General features: G+C 36.9%; 1 protein-coding gene across 5 annotated transcripts in view; it reads left to right on the top strand.

The window, feature by feature from the left end:
• Positions 1-17,677, top strand: part of ARFGEF1 (ADP ribosylation factor guanine nucleotide exchange factor 1) — a 175,612-nt gene that overhangs the window by 44,141 nt on the left and 113,794 nt on the right. For all 5 annotated transcript variants that reach the window (XR_010317774.1, XM_064267778.1, XM_064267779.1 and 2 more), the window contains exons 2-5: positions 7,902-7,932; positions 8,612-8,768; positions 9,906-10,052; positions 13,217-13,396. Coding sequence is in view for 4 of the 5 variants with exons in the window: in XM_064267778.1 (XP_064123848.1) it covers positions 7,902-7,932; positions 8,612-8,768; positions 9,906-10,052; positions 13,217-13,396 (515 nt within the window). In the remaining variant the exon portion in view is untranslated. The remainder of the gene's footprint in view (positions 1-7,901; positions 7,933-8,611; positions 8,769-9,905; positions 10,053-13,216; positions 13,397-17,677) is intronic.

The raw sequence follows: 17,677 nt of genomic DNA, 5'->3' as shown, positions 1-17,677 counted from the left end.
AACTGTGGGTTATAAATGTATGATGAAATGGAAAAAATTAGTAATTTAAAACATTAGAGACAATGAGAGCTAAAGTATTTTATTTCTTTGTAAAAAAAACTTATTAAGAGTAGTTTCAGCAGTACTTGCCGCCTTGTATAACATAATACAGAGCAAGCATCTTTTCTATCCCTTGATGAATTGTCAGACTCCTTTCTAAGCTTGGATTTGCTTCCCAGCATTATATCTTTTGTGTTTTCAGTGTTATGAAATATCTCTGAGTTCCTTTCATGTGAAGTTATTTGCTGGCATCACTTCCTGTGGGACATCGTCATCCTTTCCATCACAACCATTTTCCAGTATCACTGCCAGCATTCACACTTTTGTTTTTTTTGTTGCACTTTCATCTTTGTTGGCCAATTCCTTCCTTTATCATCCACTTTGGTAAAATGTCACATGGATTTATCATTGTGAGACAAGGAGGTAACACACCTACATTGCCATCTGTGCATGAACTGACTAACACATGGCACAGCGACCAATCACTTAAAGAACTTGAAAGAAGTAATGTGATTGGTCTCTGATCACAGTGTACATCTGTTGCTTCTGTAGTGATTTGCGGACTGAAGAGCTAGCAGTGAAGTTTGTACTTTTTGTAATTACTCATTGTTAATATACTGGGGTAATGTAAATTTGAACTTTGTTATTGGAGGACTACTATTAACTCTGGTATCTAAAATCTGTGCACGTCAGAACTGCAAAGTCTGTACATTGTTTCTGTACAAATGTTAATAAACTATTTGTGATACTTTTAGTAAAAGATCATTGAGTAATATTTTCTGGGTTAAACTTATAAAATAAGATGGAAACTGCCAATTATTTCCTTTTTTGCTCATCTTTTGTCTGCTTTATAATTTTCCCCATACTTCTAATTCTTACCCACTTTCATTGCATGACAAGTTAAGGGAAAGTAAAATAAATACCTTGTCCTTTAACCATGGCCTGTTAATCTGATGATACAAAACCAACACACTATCAATAATTTTATTGTCTTTACCGTAAAATAATCATAACTCCCTTCTATAGAACTTCAGGATTTTATGGTGCCATCTGAATTAAGTTTTTTTTTTTTTCTATCTGAATTAGCAGAGAATCATTACATTCAGTATAGCTCGTGTAGGATACAATTAAGCAGACTATTTAAACATTGGCATTTAAAAAATAATGGATACCAAATTGACCACAGTGACTTGAAAGATTAGATAGGAACCTTAGGGGGCAGTGAGTTTATGTTAATGAGGGAGGAACAACTCAGAAAAGGAGGGTGAGGCTGTAATCAGTGTCACTATATCATACATGTAGAAACCTTTGAATTGGTGTACATTTTGCTGTGTCTATTCTCAACAACAAAATAAATAAAAATTAGGGGAAAAAAATAATGAACATTTGACCAAAGAGGATATACAAATGGCCAACAAGCACATGAAAAGATGCTCAAAGTCATTAGTCGTTAGGGAGATGCAGATTGAAACCACAATGAGTTATCACTTCACTCCCACTAGAAGACAGATTGCAGATAGAATTTTTTTTAAGATTATTACTCGATATGTAGGTATGAGAGCTCTGTGGAAATGTCTAGCCCTAGCTGATGTTTTCTGCTAAAGGATTGGTGCTCTGGGCTCTTTGTAGTTTCTTTTATATCTTTTTCTTTCTGAAAGTTTTAGATTGTTAGGTTAATGGTGGTTTTCATTATAGGAGTGGATATCTAAAGGAACTCCTAAAAGACTGAGGGTGCGTTGGCCCATCGTGTTCCATCCATCTAGATAGGGTAATGCCCAGGCATTGGGTTTGGTCTCTTTTTAGTAAGATAATCCAATCCTCTATATAAAAACACATATCCATAAGGAGCATAAATTATGGTATTTCTGGTATAATTGTTAGAAAGGGAATGTTTTGATTAACTTGCTTAAGCCAATGTTTTGTTAAAGAATTGTTACAAATAAGTCTACTGTCCCATCTTTTGAGGGTCCCAGAGTCTGGTATAAAGGGGGATGAGTTATTCTTGATTCAGCCAGGTAATTGCTTTGCTTGATAAAATTCAAAAGTATCTAGGGAATGCTGCATGTTGGAGCAAATGGCAAATTTGGCAAGCAACGTGAACACCTCTGTGTCTTGCAAAGCAAGCCTTCAGGTGTTCCACGGTCTGGTTGGGTGTTATGGGTCGGGTTGAATCAAAGGATGGTACCTCAGGTTGGGCTAATAATCCAGGAGGGTGTCATAGTCTAACATGTATGGCTCGCTTAAAGGTGACTTTGAAGTTAACAGTAACGTTGGGTACAAGATGATATAATCCAATATAGCGGATACTGATGGATCTGAATTCTGATGCATAGACTTTGGGGAAGGATGACATATCCAACAGTTATGTTACTAGCATTAGCTACTGATTCAGCTAGTTTAATAAAGGCATTCTCTAAGTGTTAGTGGGAATTATTGAAAGCAGAAATGAAAAACTTGAGAGCTTCATAATGAAGGAAAACTATCCGAAAGTGATTTAATAAAGCAAATAGCATGAAAATAATAGCAGTAATAAAGTAAGTTCCTTTAGTTACTTGTGTGGAAAAAAATCGCTAAAATCATAAGACAAAATTAAAATGCTTCTATTGTCTGCTAAAATGAAGTTTACCAAGAAATAAACCCAGGTTGATAAAAAATAAAGCTAGTTCATAGGCTATTAGTATTAAGCAAAGCAGAATGATTGCAATAATTTGTATTACCAGAACCACCAGGTGATGAGGTCTGCTTGATATAATACAGTAAACAGCATAAGAAAGCCAGTAAGTAGAAAACAAAGTCCACAGATTTTAGCAACTTGAATTTGCATGAAGTTTTGTTCTTTCTTCAGATGCTGTCTGCCTCTGGCCATGTGGGCATTTGAGTATAACTTTCAGGTCTCCAGATAGCTAGCAAATCCAAAAAGATGATTTAGCTGTCTTTAATTGAGAGAAATGAATCCAGGGTTTAACACCTTTTAATTTAGCTGCACAAGGATTAGTAAGGAGAACCTGATAAGGCCACTTCCAGCAAGGCTTTAATGAATCTTTTTTGCTTATGTCTTTTCCAATAGGAGCCCTGATGGAGCAGTGGTTAAGAGCTCGCTGCTAACCAAAAGGTCAGCAGTTCGAATCCACCAGCCGCTCCTTGGAAACCCTGTCCGATAGGGCCAGTATGAGTCAGAATTGACTCAACGGCAGCAGGTTTTTCCAATACATAACTCCTGGCTCTGTGTTAGGAAGATTTGGCCTAGCAAATCTTGGTCATTAAAAGCTTCTTTAATCTGTAAATAGTGCTTTTGTTAAAGTCCGATTAATTAGTGATAGTATTTTAACAAATCTTTTTTTTTTTCCACTTGAGCAGTATGGGGATTAGCAAAAGTAATGTAAAGGAGAAGAATAGGCCTCCCAGTTACAGAAAGTTTATGTGGACCAAAAGTAGTAGATCTTAAATTTAAAAGGACTAAAGGAAGAACTTTTGGCCCTGGTAGGTCTCAAGAGTCACATAATTTTGCTAACCGGGTTTTAAAAATCCCATTGGGTTCTTTCCATCAATTCAGAAGATTGGGGGTGATAAGGACAATGTAGCTACTGATAAATAGTAAATATGTGACATAATTTCTTAACAATTTGTCCAGTAAAATGGGTCCCTTGGTCACTGCAAAGGGCAGGTAGGCTTCCCCATGCTGGCATAATGTTCTCAAGAAGTTTTTTTTTTTTTGTCTATAAAAGTTGCAGTGGCCTGCTGACAAGGGAAAGCCTTGACTTGATGTGAAAATCTACAAATTATAACAGTACATATTTATAATCATTTGAAGGTGGAAGTTGTATAAAGTCTAATTGTCATTCTAACACAGGTTCAGAAGGCAAAGAGTGTCGCCCAGGTGAAACGTTTCCATGAGTTTTGACAGGAACAAATGGAACAGTGCGTTCTGTGCCCCCCCCCCAAAAAAAAACTTACACCACCAGTATTCTCTTGACGTTTCAATTATTTATCATGGCCCACATCTGTGTTCATTTGCAGGGCTTGTAACAAAAGAACATGGAAAGATTTAGGCAAAACAACTTTATGGTTGGGTCCGATCCACAGTGTTTTGGGCACTTGTGAAAGTATTTCAAAAGGGGGAGAGGTATTGTTAAATGGAGTAGAATCTGAAAAAGACAAGGCTAGGGCCAACATAAAGCAAGCAGCCTTTTCTCTTAGATTTTTGTCAGTGCAATTGTAGGTGTATCAGGTAAATTTGAAAACCATTTCTCCTTGCTCAGTGAAATGCAGGTGGCATCCCTATTTAGACAAAAGATCTTTGCCTAAAAGATTAACTGGGGTATCTGGGCTGAGGATGAAAGGGTGTATGTCCTTAACATGCCCAAGGTGTATGGCACAGGCTGTGAGTGATACAAGGTCTGTGCTTCATTAGCGGCCCCCACTATCTTAACAGTTTCAGTACTCCGGGGCAGCGGTTTTTGCAAACTGGGGGGTTAAATGGCAGACAAAGTAGCTCCATTGTAAATTAAAATTTTGCAAGTTTCTCCATTAACAATTATTGTAGTTTCCTTGAGAATTTAATGCCACAATGGGAACAAACCCCTGTTTCATCCCTGGAGCCCCTTCATTCAAAATTAGGTTGGGGAGTTCCCTATGAGGAGATTTTCAATTTAGATTTTAGCTTAAAGCAGTCCTTTCGTTGGCCAGGTATTTTACAATAATGGCATACTTTAGAGTCCAGGCCACTGTTAGGGAGCTTAGGCGGCCTTGATTCAAATCTTTTCTTTTGGTCAGGGTGTCGTAACTGCTGTAATTGCATGGCCATGAGTTTATTTGCTTTTGAGGCTTGTTTTATTTCTAGGCTTGCGGGAGTTCATGTGCTAGGTTAGTTAATTCCACTGTGAGAGTTGTTTTCCAAACTAAATTATGCCTTTTAATTAAGGCTAAAATTTTGGGTTTCAGACTGGACACAAATACAGCATTAAAGGTTCCGGAAGTGTCCAGGGCTGAAGGATTAGTCCTGGAATGGTCAACAAACTTCTGAAACACTCTGATTTGATAATTGTAAATACTTTTATCCTTGTCTTGTATGCAAGAGTGAATTTTAGCCTAAAAAAAAAAAATCTATTACTGGAGGAAATCTTTAGGTATGGGTTCAAGTAACCTTTTGCTGACTGCTCGGGCATCTTCAAGAAGGGTGGCAGCCGTCTATCCATGCTGAAAGCCAGATTATCTTTAGGGTTTTTCCAATCAGCATGTTTTAATCATAGCTAGCCCTCCCCTGGCCCAGTTAGCATACGGACCAACTGGTATAGGCCTGGAAGCCCAGACTGATAAGCATCAATAAGATTTTTTAATTTCTCAGCAAATTTAAAAGGGCTCTCACAGACTTTTGGGAAATGCTTTACAATATTATGTAGTTCAGTGTGGGTCCAAGGCACAAAGGTTGCACCGGTCTCGTTAGGAGTTTCTCTGGTGTTCATGGGCCAGATTTTAAAGGGCATTTCTTGTAAAATTTTATCCTTTCTTGTTCTTAAGGTTATGAAGGGAGTTCAGGTGAAATGATAGTAGGGACGTAAGAAGGAATAAAAGGGTAAAGGGGAATTGGAGTCGGCAGGGGGCAGAAGGTGCTGTGGCAGGACTTTAGTGTTGTGATTCTTTAACTTGTTTGTTTAATTTAGAAACTGTTTTGTAAGGAAGCAACCTTACTGTCTTGCTGTTGTTTTGAAGCTTCCAAATTCCAATTAAAAATGTGTCCCGTTGAGTCTGTTTAATTTGGGAGCTTTTCTTTTTTAATTTGCTATGCAAGAAGGTTAATTTTGTGAGATCAAAAGATCCCAAGAGCGGCCATTGATTTTCTGAGTTGTCCTGGTAAGGTCATGCCAGTAATTCAAAACTGAACAAATTACAGGACCAAAATGTTTGTTCATGTAAGAGGCAGGTATACCTGAAGGGAAATCCCTGTTCTTAGATTTGGCATTGCTCATTTTCTTGCAAGAATTCAGCAAATGTGCACCAGAACACCTAGGTCAAACAAACCTTAACCCAAACTTGTAAGCAGAAAACCTTAACCTGAAACCTGTAAGCAGACAAAGTGAAAATAGAGACTAGAATTCTCAATAAAACTCAGCTCTACGCAAGGATGCAGAGCTTGAATCTGAGAAGAATTACCTGGGGTGACTCCCAAGAAGAGCTCAAAAGGCTCTGCTGGTTCTGAGAGCCCAAATTCCCAAGCTTCCAGGGGGTCATCTGAGGCAGTATCCTTCAGATCCTACTTCTGGCACCAAGAAATGTCATAGAACTTAATGAAGGAGTCTGCTTAAAAGTAAAAGCAAGGAATTTTATTGAGGGAAAAAAAAAATCAATTTGTGAATTGTTTTTCCCGCTTCAATAAAACTCTTTGCTTTTATTTTAAGCAAACTCCATGATTAAGCTCTATGATATAATAACTTATTAAATTTATAGGCTAGCAGCTGGTATAGTGTTCAAATTTAAAATATTTTGCTCAGTATTCATAGATACACATAGATAAAACAGTGGTTAGTAAACTGTGATCTAGATTAAGATTAACTAGGTTTAAACCTGGCAAAACTTATTAGCCACACACCCAAGCCATTCAGCCCTTAAGTTTTCACACTCTCTGTCCCTCAAGTTTCTAATCTTTAAAATGAAGATACAATAGCACATACCTCATAGGTTGTTGTAAGACTCTTTGTGAGTATATGTAGAGTGTAATTGGCATAGTGGTTAAGTGCTACGGCTACTAACCAAAGAGTCGGCAGTTCGAATCCGCCAGGCGCTCCTTGGAAACTGTATGGGGCAGTTCTACTCTGTCCTATAGGGTCTCTATGAGTCGGAATCGGGAATCGACTCCAGTGGCACTGGGTTTGGTTTTTTTTGGTTTGGTAGAGTGTAATAGTACAGGTAAAGTTAGTACATATATAGTATAATAGTTCTTAATACAGACTGTTGGCTGTAATAACAGTAATTAGTGTTATATCTGAATGCTTTTCACCCAAAATTTCAGAACGGTTTAGTCAATTAACCAGATTCCCCAACCTATCAATTAATTAAATTTAAGGGTTGTCTATTGCAGGTGGAATTTATCTAATTTACCACATCCCTTACAGTATAAATAGCAAAAGGGTAATCTCCCATTAAATTTGGCATACGTGTTTTATAATGTCTTGTATCATCATAGGAGCCCCTGGGTGTGGCACATGGTTAAGTACTCACCTGCTTACCAAAAAGTTGGCAGTTCAAACCCACCCAGAGGTGCTTTGGAAGAAAGGCCTGGAGATCTGCTTCTGAAGGGTCACAGCCATGAAAATTTTGTGGAATGCAGCTCTACTCTACAACACATGGGATCACCATGAGTTGGAATCAACTCCAGGGCAACTAGTTTTATTATTATTTTTGTATCATCATAAAAAGAAAATTGATTAGATACAAATGCATATGTACACATTTAAAAAGTAGTAGCTCTGGCCTGATATTTACCCTGAGATAGTCACAAAAGTGACTTCTCTATTTTTTTTTCCTTATCAACATGTGCCTTATATTTTGTGACTTTAATACCATGTAATATTCTCATGTTAATATTAATGCTTCTGGTTAATATTCTTTACAAAAGAGGATGTGCTTTGGGAATTGCAGTCTGCATTTTTACCTATCCTGTGGTATGATTTTATAAAATTATAGTATTTGTGTAGATTAATACATTTTGCTGAAACAGAATTTTAGTACCTGATTTTATTTTGAATTTGCAATCTTTCCAACATTTCGAAGAAGTTACAAATTAGTTTGAAAAACTTGTAATCAGATTACTTAATGATCTTTCTGTTGTCAAGCTTTTTAATATGTGCTTCTTTTTTCTCCCACAGAGGAAATAAAAGCTGAAACTGAAAAGCAAAGGTTTGTGGGGTTTCTTTTCTATAGTAAAAATAATTTGCAAATTTGTCGACCTTACCCGAATAATAATATAGTTATTTTAGTGTGGCAGATTTTCTACATGCAATCTCTGTAGTAAAATAGACCTTTTAAAAATAGATTTTAAGAAGCTGTAATTGTAAACATACTTTTAAGTTCAAAAAGATCTTATATAAATAAATATGTAAGGTTATTTCTGAAATACCGTAAGATAGGCTTTAAAGTCTTTTCTCAAAGACCTTGATCCATATTTAGAAAAATTAGGTTATAGTGTTAACCTCTGTAAGACAGTATTGAGTAACTCATAAGCACAGTTCTACTTAAGGGCAAATAGAAAGCCCGTTGTCTTTTAAGATACTATGATAACAAATTTATTGAGTAACAGTAAAATATTTCTATAGTAGAAATACCTTGAGATGATTGGAAAGGATATTTGACAAGAATCCAGTGTCTCGTGGTTAGTCAGTGCTCTGGCCACTAGCATTTATTTGACCTTGTGAAACATCACTTAACTTCTCTAGGCCTTGGTTTCCTTATGAAATATGGGAAGGTGGACCTGGTTTTAACAAGGTCCCTTTTAGAACTGAAATTTCTATGCTTCTATATGAGTTTTTCATCCATATAGTAGATGTGAATTCTAATTAGACTTTTCTTTTTCATTTAGTCCTCCTCACGGAGAAGCAAAAGCTGGATCAAGCACCCTTCCACCAGTGAAATCAAAGACAAATTTTATTGAAGCAGACAAGTACTTCTTACCCTTTGAGTTGGCATGCCAGTCCAGATGTCCCCGCATAGTTAGCACATCTCTAGATTGTTTACAGGTATGTATAAATGGCACTGTCTGAGAACTGGCTCCTTAACTGTGTTTCTAAAACATAAATCACACTTGATGATTCAGACTTTTTCCATTAAAACCTTGAATATCATTTTTGTGGTAAGAAGCAAATGACTGCATGAAGTCAAAGTAGACAACAATAGTTGCAAAAAGAGGTTTCTAGTTTAATGGTAACTGAAATTATCGGGTAGCTTTATGAGACACAAAAATCTTTAGTAAGGTTACCAGTAACAAAAGTGTTGATTTGGTCTCTTTAACTTAGAACTTGCTTTTGACTTTGCAGATGGTTTTACTAAGTGCCTGCTGTTTTGTATGAAGTAATAGGTTAATATTTACTGCTTAGTATTTACATTCACTTTTGGACTTTAGATATAACATTCATTTATGTCAGAAAAATTGCTTGACTCTTTCATCCTGCATTTCACACACATAAACACACAGGATCCTCTTAGATATTTGTAAGATAACCCTCTAGATAGAGGGGTCCTTCTGTTTTGAGGTGTTTTTACTGTTTGGAGACTACCTATTCAACTAACAATTCAGTAGCTATAAAAAAACCATGTGATTTGTCTTAACAATTCAGTGGCTATAAAAAAACCATGTGATTTGTCCTTAAGATAGGCTAAGGATAAGTTCGTTTGATTTGTGATCTTGTTTTCCATGGAAAATTAGAATTACAATATCTAAGGCCTTCCTTCCAGGGCTATAATGTTAGTGATGAATGATCAAATCTGTGATACATTGCAAACAGTGTATGGAAACTGTGTTTTTTGCATATTGATAGGTATAATTCGGAAAGAGAGTTTGAGTCATTTAAAAGTGTTAAGTTTTCACAAAGTGGTGTCAGTAAAACCTTATTTAAGTAGAAAACAGTGAACTGTTTTAACTCATCAGAGACAGGTTCTCAAACCTGGCTGTCTCAAGGTATTGCCTGATGGTTTTGTTGGGTTACTGGCCACACGTTTATAACTAATTTTTCCGACAAAGTTGTCGTAGCCTTTGGCTTTGTTTAAACCATAGTGTTTTTATGCAAAAAATGTAATATATACTCAGTTGATAGGTATTTCAACTTAATTAGTATGTGTTGGTTTAATTAGGAATTCATTTTCTTTATCCATTTCAGAAACTTATTGCTTATGGACACTTGACCGGCAATGCCCCAGATAGTACAACACCAGGCAAAAAATTAATTGATAGAATTATTGAAACAATATGTGGTTGTTTCCAAGGCCCTCAAACAGACGAAGGAGTTCAGTTGCAGATAATAAAGGTAATTAATTATATAAAGTTAATTTGTTATTCATAATCTATATTTTTTTAAAATCAGAAACCTTTCACCTTGAAAATATTTGGAAGGTAATTTTACCTACATTCTACTATAACTGAGAAAATTTGGGTGCTTCCTAGACCCTGTATCAGGGCATTTCATTGTTGAAATGCAAGAGTTTATTAGAAGACTGTATTCCCAAGTCTCTTTTTTTGAAGGAACCAGTTAGGGACTGGTTTCCCTGATTATTTTGCACCCTATCCATCTGCTGAATCTGCTCAACAAAACCTCACCCTGAGATTGTGTTATAATGTTGGATGGTTGAGCATCTTTAGAAAAAAATTACTCCATTGTATTTTTAGTCGATCACAAATATTGAGTTCTTAATGTTACTTATAATGGTAGTGGTACTATGTTTGTTTATATATCAATTAAATTTTCATGTACTGTTAGTACTTTTGAAATTGTTTACATGGTTTTACATGAATGTTCCTTCATGTGTGAATATAGCCCCTTCTGAGTCTGTCAATTTCGTAGCTATATTTACTTCATAAGTTATATAGTATCTTTATTCTAGAAAAACTGTCCAGTCACTTTAAACGGTCATTTGCAGTTTCATATCATTTATGGTTTATTTAGGATATATTAATGCTGATGCTGACTCTGCATAGCATTGTACAAGATAAAGAGGACAAAATAAATGAATCCTTGCTCTTGCCAAATGGAAAGTAACCTAATGTGTGAAAATTCATATTTATGAATTAAAACTGTTCACTTTATTGAAACTTTGGACTTGGGATAAATTTAAATGCTTTGTCCTAGAACATTTTCATAAATGTCTTAAACAGTAGTAAAAATAACAACACACGTATTGAGTCTAGTCTGTAAAAAGGATCTGCGAGATATGTGGAGGTGAATAAGATACAATATGTATCCTACAAGTTAACAGTCTAGTTCAAAAGATCTGTTATATGAAGTATATCTGTGCTTTAATGTGACAGTTTTAATGCTGTGCTTTTTTTTTTTAGTTTTTATCGTGCTTTAAGTGAAAGTTTACAAATCAAGTCAGTCTCTCACACAAAAACTTATATATACGTTGCTACATACTTCCAATTGCCCTCCGCCTAATGAGACAGCCCGCTCCCTCCCTCCACTCTCTCTTTTCGTGTCCATTTCACCAGCTTCTAACCCCTCCTACCCTCCCATTTCCCCTCCAAGGAGGAGATGCCAACATAGTCTCAAGTGTCCACCTGATCCAAGAAGCTCACTCCTCACCAGCATCCCTCTCCAACCCTTTGTGCAGTCCAATCCATGTCTGAAGAGTTGACTTTGGAAATGGTTCCTATTCTGGGCCAACAGAAGGTCTGGGGGCCGTGACCACCGGGATCCCTCTAGTCTCAGTCAGACCATTAAGTCTGGTCTTTTGACGAGAATTTGGGGTCTGCGTCCCACTGCTCTCCTGCTTCCTCAGGGGTTCTCTGTTGTGTTCCCTGTCAGGGCAGACATCGGTTGTAGCCAGGCACCATCTAGTCCTTCTGGTCTTAGGCTGATGTAGTCTCTGGTTTATGTGACTCTTTCTGTCTCTTGGGCTCGTAATTACTTTATGTCCTTGGTGTTCTTCATTTTCCCTTGATCCAGGTGGGTTGAGATCAATTGATCCATTTTAGATGCCTGCTTGCTAGCGTTAAAGACCCCAGACGCCTCTCTCCAAGGAATGCTGTGCATTTTTATAAATGAAATCAAATAACATTTCTATTAAAATGAAACCTGGGTTGAAAGCACTAGAAAATCATTAAATAAATGATTTTCTGATGTTTGAGGATTGGGGGGATTATGTTAAAACTGCTGCCACGATAAGGAAGACACCGAATAACTTAACAGTTGATAACATATTCAAGATAAGTGTATAGTATGGATGGAGCTTAAAGACATTATGCTGAGCAAAATAAGCCAATCACAAAAGGGCAAATATTGTATGATCTCACTTATATAAAAAGACAAGAAAAGGCAGATGTATAGAGACAAAGTTTATTAGTGGTGACTAGGAGTGGGAGGAAGGGAGGAAGTGGGAGTTAACGGTGATAGAAAAATCACATTGATTAAGGGTAGGGTTGCACAGCTGATTATTTTGATTGCTGTCAATAAGTTGTACACCTGTAAGAACTTGAATTGAAAAAAGCTGTGTATAGATAATATTTACAGAAATGACACACATAAAAAGAGTAGTTGCTGAGGCTACTTATATACAACCAAACACCTCATGGGATTCAGTTCTTTGGTTTGGAGGTTTAGGATCATGGTTTCATGGGAGATCCCAGTTAAGTGACCTAATAACATGTTTAGTGTTTCCATTCTACCGCCTAGTTTATTGTGTAGTGCCTGGGATCTTTAAAGCTTGCAAGTGGCCATCGAAGGCACAACAATTGGTCTCTATTTATCTGGAGCAACAGAGGAGGAAGGAGAGTCAGGAGTAGGAGGAGGTTATTTTTTTTTATGGAATATGCGGCTAATTGCCTTAACAATTCCCTCCTTTTCTACGAGACCAGAAGAACTGGATGGTGCTCAGCTACCATTACTAAACATTTTGATCAAAGATTCAATGGATAGAGCCAATTTCAACTTCTCTTGGACTCTAGACTTTCTGGAGCCATGGAGGGTAGACAAATCCCTGAAACTGTTGCCCTGAGGTAATCTTTAAACCTTAAACCAAAAACACCCCTGAAGTCATCTTAAAACCGAACAGTGGTTTAGTTTAACTATTCAAGGTTTGCCTTGAGCTTTATGCTCTTTTAAGAACTATCTATAGAGGGTCAAACTGACAATATCAACTTGAAAGATTAAATAGGAACCTTAGAGGGCAGTGAGTTTATGTTGAAGGAGGAACAACTCAGAAAAGGAGAGTGGGAATGGTTGCACAACTCAAAAAATATAATCACTAAATCACACCTTGAATTGGTGTGTGTTTTGCTGTGTATGTTCTCAGCAGCAATAACAGCAAAATAAATAAAATTTAGGGGGAAAAAAAGATAGAAATTCTGTAAATACTACCAGAAAGTGGTAATGGTGTCTGAAAGTTCTAATATCAAAATACTGTACACATATATATTTGTGCTGAAACTCTGGCTGCAGAAAATTGCTTTAATGTCTTTTTTTTTTTTTTTTTTAAGGCTTTACTTACTGCAGTAACATCTCAACACATAGAAATTCATGAAGGAACTGTGTTGCAAGCTGTGAGGACATGTTACAACATCTATCTAGCAAGCAAAAATCTCATCAATCAGACAACAGCCAAAGCTACTCTTACTCAAATGTTAAATGTTATCTTTGCACGTATGGAAAACCAAGCAGTAAGTAGTAAAAATACAGAGATTGCGTAGACTACCACAGGCATCAAATACAGAAAGGAACTTAGAGCAATTGTATGAAAGCTTTGTGCCTATAGAAAAGAGTGTTTTTCATGGACAGTTTTATTTTTACTGGAGATTTGTGGTATTGTGTTTTATTTTGTTAGGTTTTGAGGCTTTATGACTTGTTTGACATTGAACAAAATATGTTTTTAGTTCTTCACAAATAGAACGGGAAAGATAATGTTTACTGTCTTCCTCATAGAAGTGTTTATGAATTGATATTTTTAATACACTTAAGCTCAGAAGATAAGTGTAATGTAGACATAAAACTATCTAATCTATTCTTGTATAAAATTAATCATTGAACCTTTAAAAATATAGTACATTTCTGTATTGTTGAAATATTTTTTTTTCTCTCATGGGGTCATAGGTTAAAGGGTCATGATAAACCCTATACTTTAAACTGCTTCAGGCTGAATCTGTAAGAGACCATCAACTAGAGAACCTTTTTAAAAAATGTATAGGTCTTTGTAATTAAAAAAAAAAAAAACCTGATTTAGGGATTTCGTTGTTTTATAACTTTATTTTGAACTGATTTTAAACTTACAGAAAAGTTGCAAAAATATTACTGAGAGGTTAGAGGTCTCCATTACCCTTTGTCATACTTCCTCTACTACTAACGTCTTTATTTTACTTTATTTTTTTATTGTTGTAAATATATATATATACGTAACACAACATTTGCCAATTCACCATTTTTCAGGTGTACAATTTAGTGATGTCAGTTATATTAACCATATGCAACGATTACATATAATGTTTGCCAAATTTCCCATCACCATAACAAAAACTCACTGCTTCCTAAATGGAGGCCAGTGCTAACATCTTATATAATCATAGGGCAGATATCAAAAGCAGAGAATTAATAGTGATACAGTACAATTAACTAAACTACAGACCCTATTTGAATTTCACCAATTTTCCCACTAGTGCCCTTTTCTGTTGACAGCGTCATTGAGAATGCCGCATTTCATTTAACGTGCGTTTAGTTACGTCTTCTTAGTCTTCCTAGTCTGTGACAGTTCCTCAGTCTTCTCATTTTTTAAGACCTTGACACTTTTGAAGATTACTGATCAGTTATTCTATAAAATGTTCCTCAGTTTGCTTTGTTATTTTCTCATTATTAGCGTTAAGTTACGCATTTTTGGGCAGAATACCTCAGAAGTAATATGTACTTTTCAGTGCGTGATATCAGAAGTTCATGATGTTGACATGTCTTATTACTGGTGATGTTAACGTTCAGCACTTGGTGTCCACTGTACAGGCTTTTCCACTGTAAGTTTACTGTTTTTCCTTTTGTAGGTAATACATATTTTGGAGGCAATACTTTGAGACTATGCAAATATATCTTGTGTCTTGGGGACACACTAATTTTAGTACCCGTCGAGAGATCTTGCTGGCAACAATTGTAACTATGGTGTTTGCCTAATTGTGATTTTCTATTTCCTTCTATCCGTCTATATTAACTGAACTCCCTTCTCTCCCATTTATATGTTTATTCAATTATTTATATCAGTATGGATCTGTACATATTTATTTTATTCTGTGGGTTACAGTCCAATGCTATCATTAATTATTTTGTTGCTCCAATTGTTGTTCTTAGGTGCTGTTGAGTCTATTCCGACTCGTAGCAACCCTGTGTACAACAGAACGAAATACCACCCGGTCCTGCGCCATCCTCGTGATCGTAGTTATGCTTGAGCCCATTGTTGCAGCCACTGTGTCAATCCATCTTTTTTTTTTAATAATTTTTATTGTGCTTTAAGTGAAAGTTTACAAATCAAGTCAGTCTCTCACACAAAAACCCATATACACCTTGCTACATACTCCCAATTACTCTCCCCCTAATGAGACCCGCTCTCTCCCTCCACTCCCTCTTTTTCTGTCCATTTTGTCAGCTTCTAACCCCCTCCACCCTCTCATCTCCCCTCCAGGCAGAAGATGCCAACATAGTCTCAAGTGTTTACCTGATCCAGGAAGCTCACTCCTCACCAGCATCCCTCTCCAACCCATTGTCCAGTCCAGTCCATGTCTGAAGAGTTGGCTTCGGGAATGGTTCCTGTCCTAGGCCAACAGAAGGCCTGGGGGCCATGACCACTGGGTCCTTCTAGGCTCAGTCAGACCATTAAGTCTGGTCTTATGAGAATTTGGGGTCTGCATCCCACTGCTCTCTTGCTCCTTCAGGGGTTCTCTGTTGTTTTCCCTGTCAGGGCAGTCATCGGTTGTAGCCAGGCACCATCTAGTTCTTCTGGTCTCAGGATGATGTCGTCATTGGTTCACATGGCCCTTTCTGTCTCTTGGGCTCGTAATCGCCTTGTGTCCTTGGTGTTCTACATTCTCCTTTGATCCAGGTGGGTTGAGACCAATTGATGCATCTTAGATGGCTGCTTGCTGGCGTTTAAGACCCCAGATGCTACTCTTCAAAGTGGGATGCAGAATTGTTTTCTTAATAGATTCTATTATACCAATTGATTTAGATGTCCCCTGAAACCATGGTCCCCAGACCCCTGTCCCTGTTGCGCTGGCCTTCGAAGCATTCAGATTATTCAGGAAACTTCTTTGCTTTTGGTTTAGTCCAGTTGTGCTGACATCCCCTGTATTGTGTACTGTCTTTACCTTCACCTAAAGTAGTTCACATCTACTACCTAATTAGTGAATACCCCGCTCCCACCTCCCTCCCTACCCCCTCTCATAACCACAAAAGAATGTTTTCTTCTCAGTTTAAACTGTTTCTCAGGTTCTTATAATAGTGGTCTTATACAATATTTGTCCTTTTGCAGCTGACTAATTTCACTGGGTTGGGGTTTAATTTCACTCAGCATAATGCCTTCCAGGTTCCTCCATGTTATGAATTGTTTCACAGATTCGTCACTGTTCTTTATCGATGCGTAGTATTCCATTGTGTGAATATACCATAATTTATCCATTCATCCGTTGATGGGCACCTTGGTTGCTTCCATCTTTTTGCTATTGTAAACAGTGCTGCAGTAAACATGGGTGTGCATATATCTGTTTGTGTAAAGGCTCTTATTTCTCTAGGATATATTCCAAGGAGTGGAATTGCTGGATCGTATGGTGGTTTTATTTCTAGCTTTTTAAGGAAGCACTAAATCGATTTTCAAAGTGGTTGTACCATTTTACATTTCCACTAGCAGTGTATAACTGTTCCAGTCTCTCCACAGCCTCTCCAACATTTATTATTTTGTGTTTTTTGAATTAAAGCCAGCCTTTTTCATTGGAGTGAGATGAAATCTCATTGTATTTGATCTGCATTTCTCTAATAGCTAATGATCATGAACATTTCCTCATATATTTGTTAGCTACCTGAATGTCTTCTTTAGTGAAATGTCTATTCATATCTTTTGCCCGTTGTTTAATTGGGTTATTTGTCTTTTTGCAGTTGAGTTTTTGCAGTATCGTGTAGATTTTAGAGATCAGGCGCTGATCAGAAATGTCATAGCTAAAAACGTTTTCCCAGACTGTAGGTAGTCTTTGTACTCTTCGGTGAAGTCTTTGGATGAGCATAGGTGTTTGATTTTTAGGAACTCCCAGTTATCTAGTTTTTCTTCTATATTATTAATAATGTTTTGTATACTGTTTATGCCATGTATTAGGGCTCCTAAAGTTGTCCCTATTTTTTCTTCCATGATCTTTATTGTTTTAGATTTTATGTTTAGGTCTTTGATCCATTTTGAGTTAGTTTTTGTGCATGGTGTGAGGTATGGGTCTTGTTTCATTTTTTTGCAGATGGATATCCAGTTATGCCAGCACCATTTGTTAAAAAGACCATCTATTCCACATTTAACGGTTTTGGGGCCTTTGCCAAATGTCAGCTGCTCATATGTGGATGGATTTATGTCTGGATTCTTAATTCTGTTCCATTGGTCCATGTATCTGTTGTTGTACTAGTACCAGGCTGTTTTGACTACTGTGGCAGTATAATAGGTTCTAAAATCAGGTAAAGTAAGGCCTCCCACTTTGTTCTTCTTTTTCAGTAATGCCTTATTTATCCGGGGCCTCTTTCCCTTCCATATGAAGTTGGTGATTTGTTCCTCCATCTCATTAATGAGTGTCCTTGGGACTTGGATCGGAATTGCATTAAATGTATAGATCGCTTTTGGTAGAATAGACATTTTTATAATGTTAAGTCTTCCTATCCACGAGCAAGGTATGTTCTTCCACTTATGTAAGTCTCTCTTGGTTTCTTGCAGAAGTGTACCG

The sequence above is a fragment of the Loxodonta africana genome, chromosome 14, assembly GCF_030014295.1.
Source record: "Loxodonta africana isolate mLoxAfr1 chromosome 14, mLoxAfr1.hap2, whole genome shotgun sequence".
In the NCBI taxonomy this organism is placed as follows: domain Eukaryota; kingdom Metazoa; phylum Chordata; class Mammalia; order Proboscidea; family Elephantidae; genus Loxodonta; species Loxodonta africana.
Note: the sequence above shows the minus strand (reverse complement) of the source record. Positions and strands in the feature narration are given on the sequence as shown.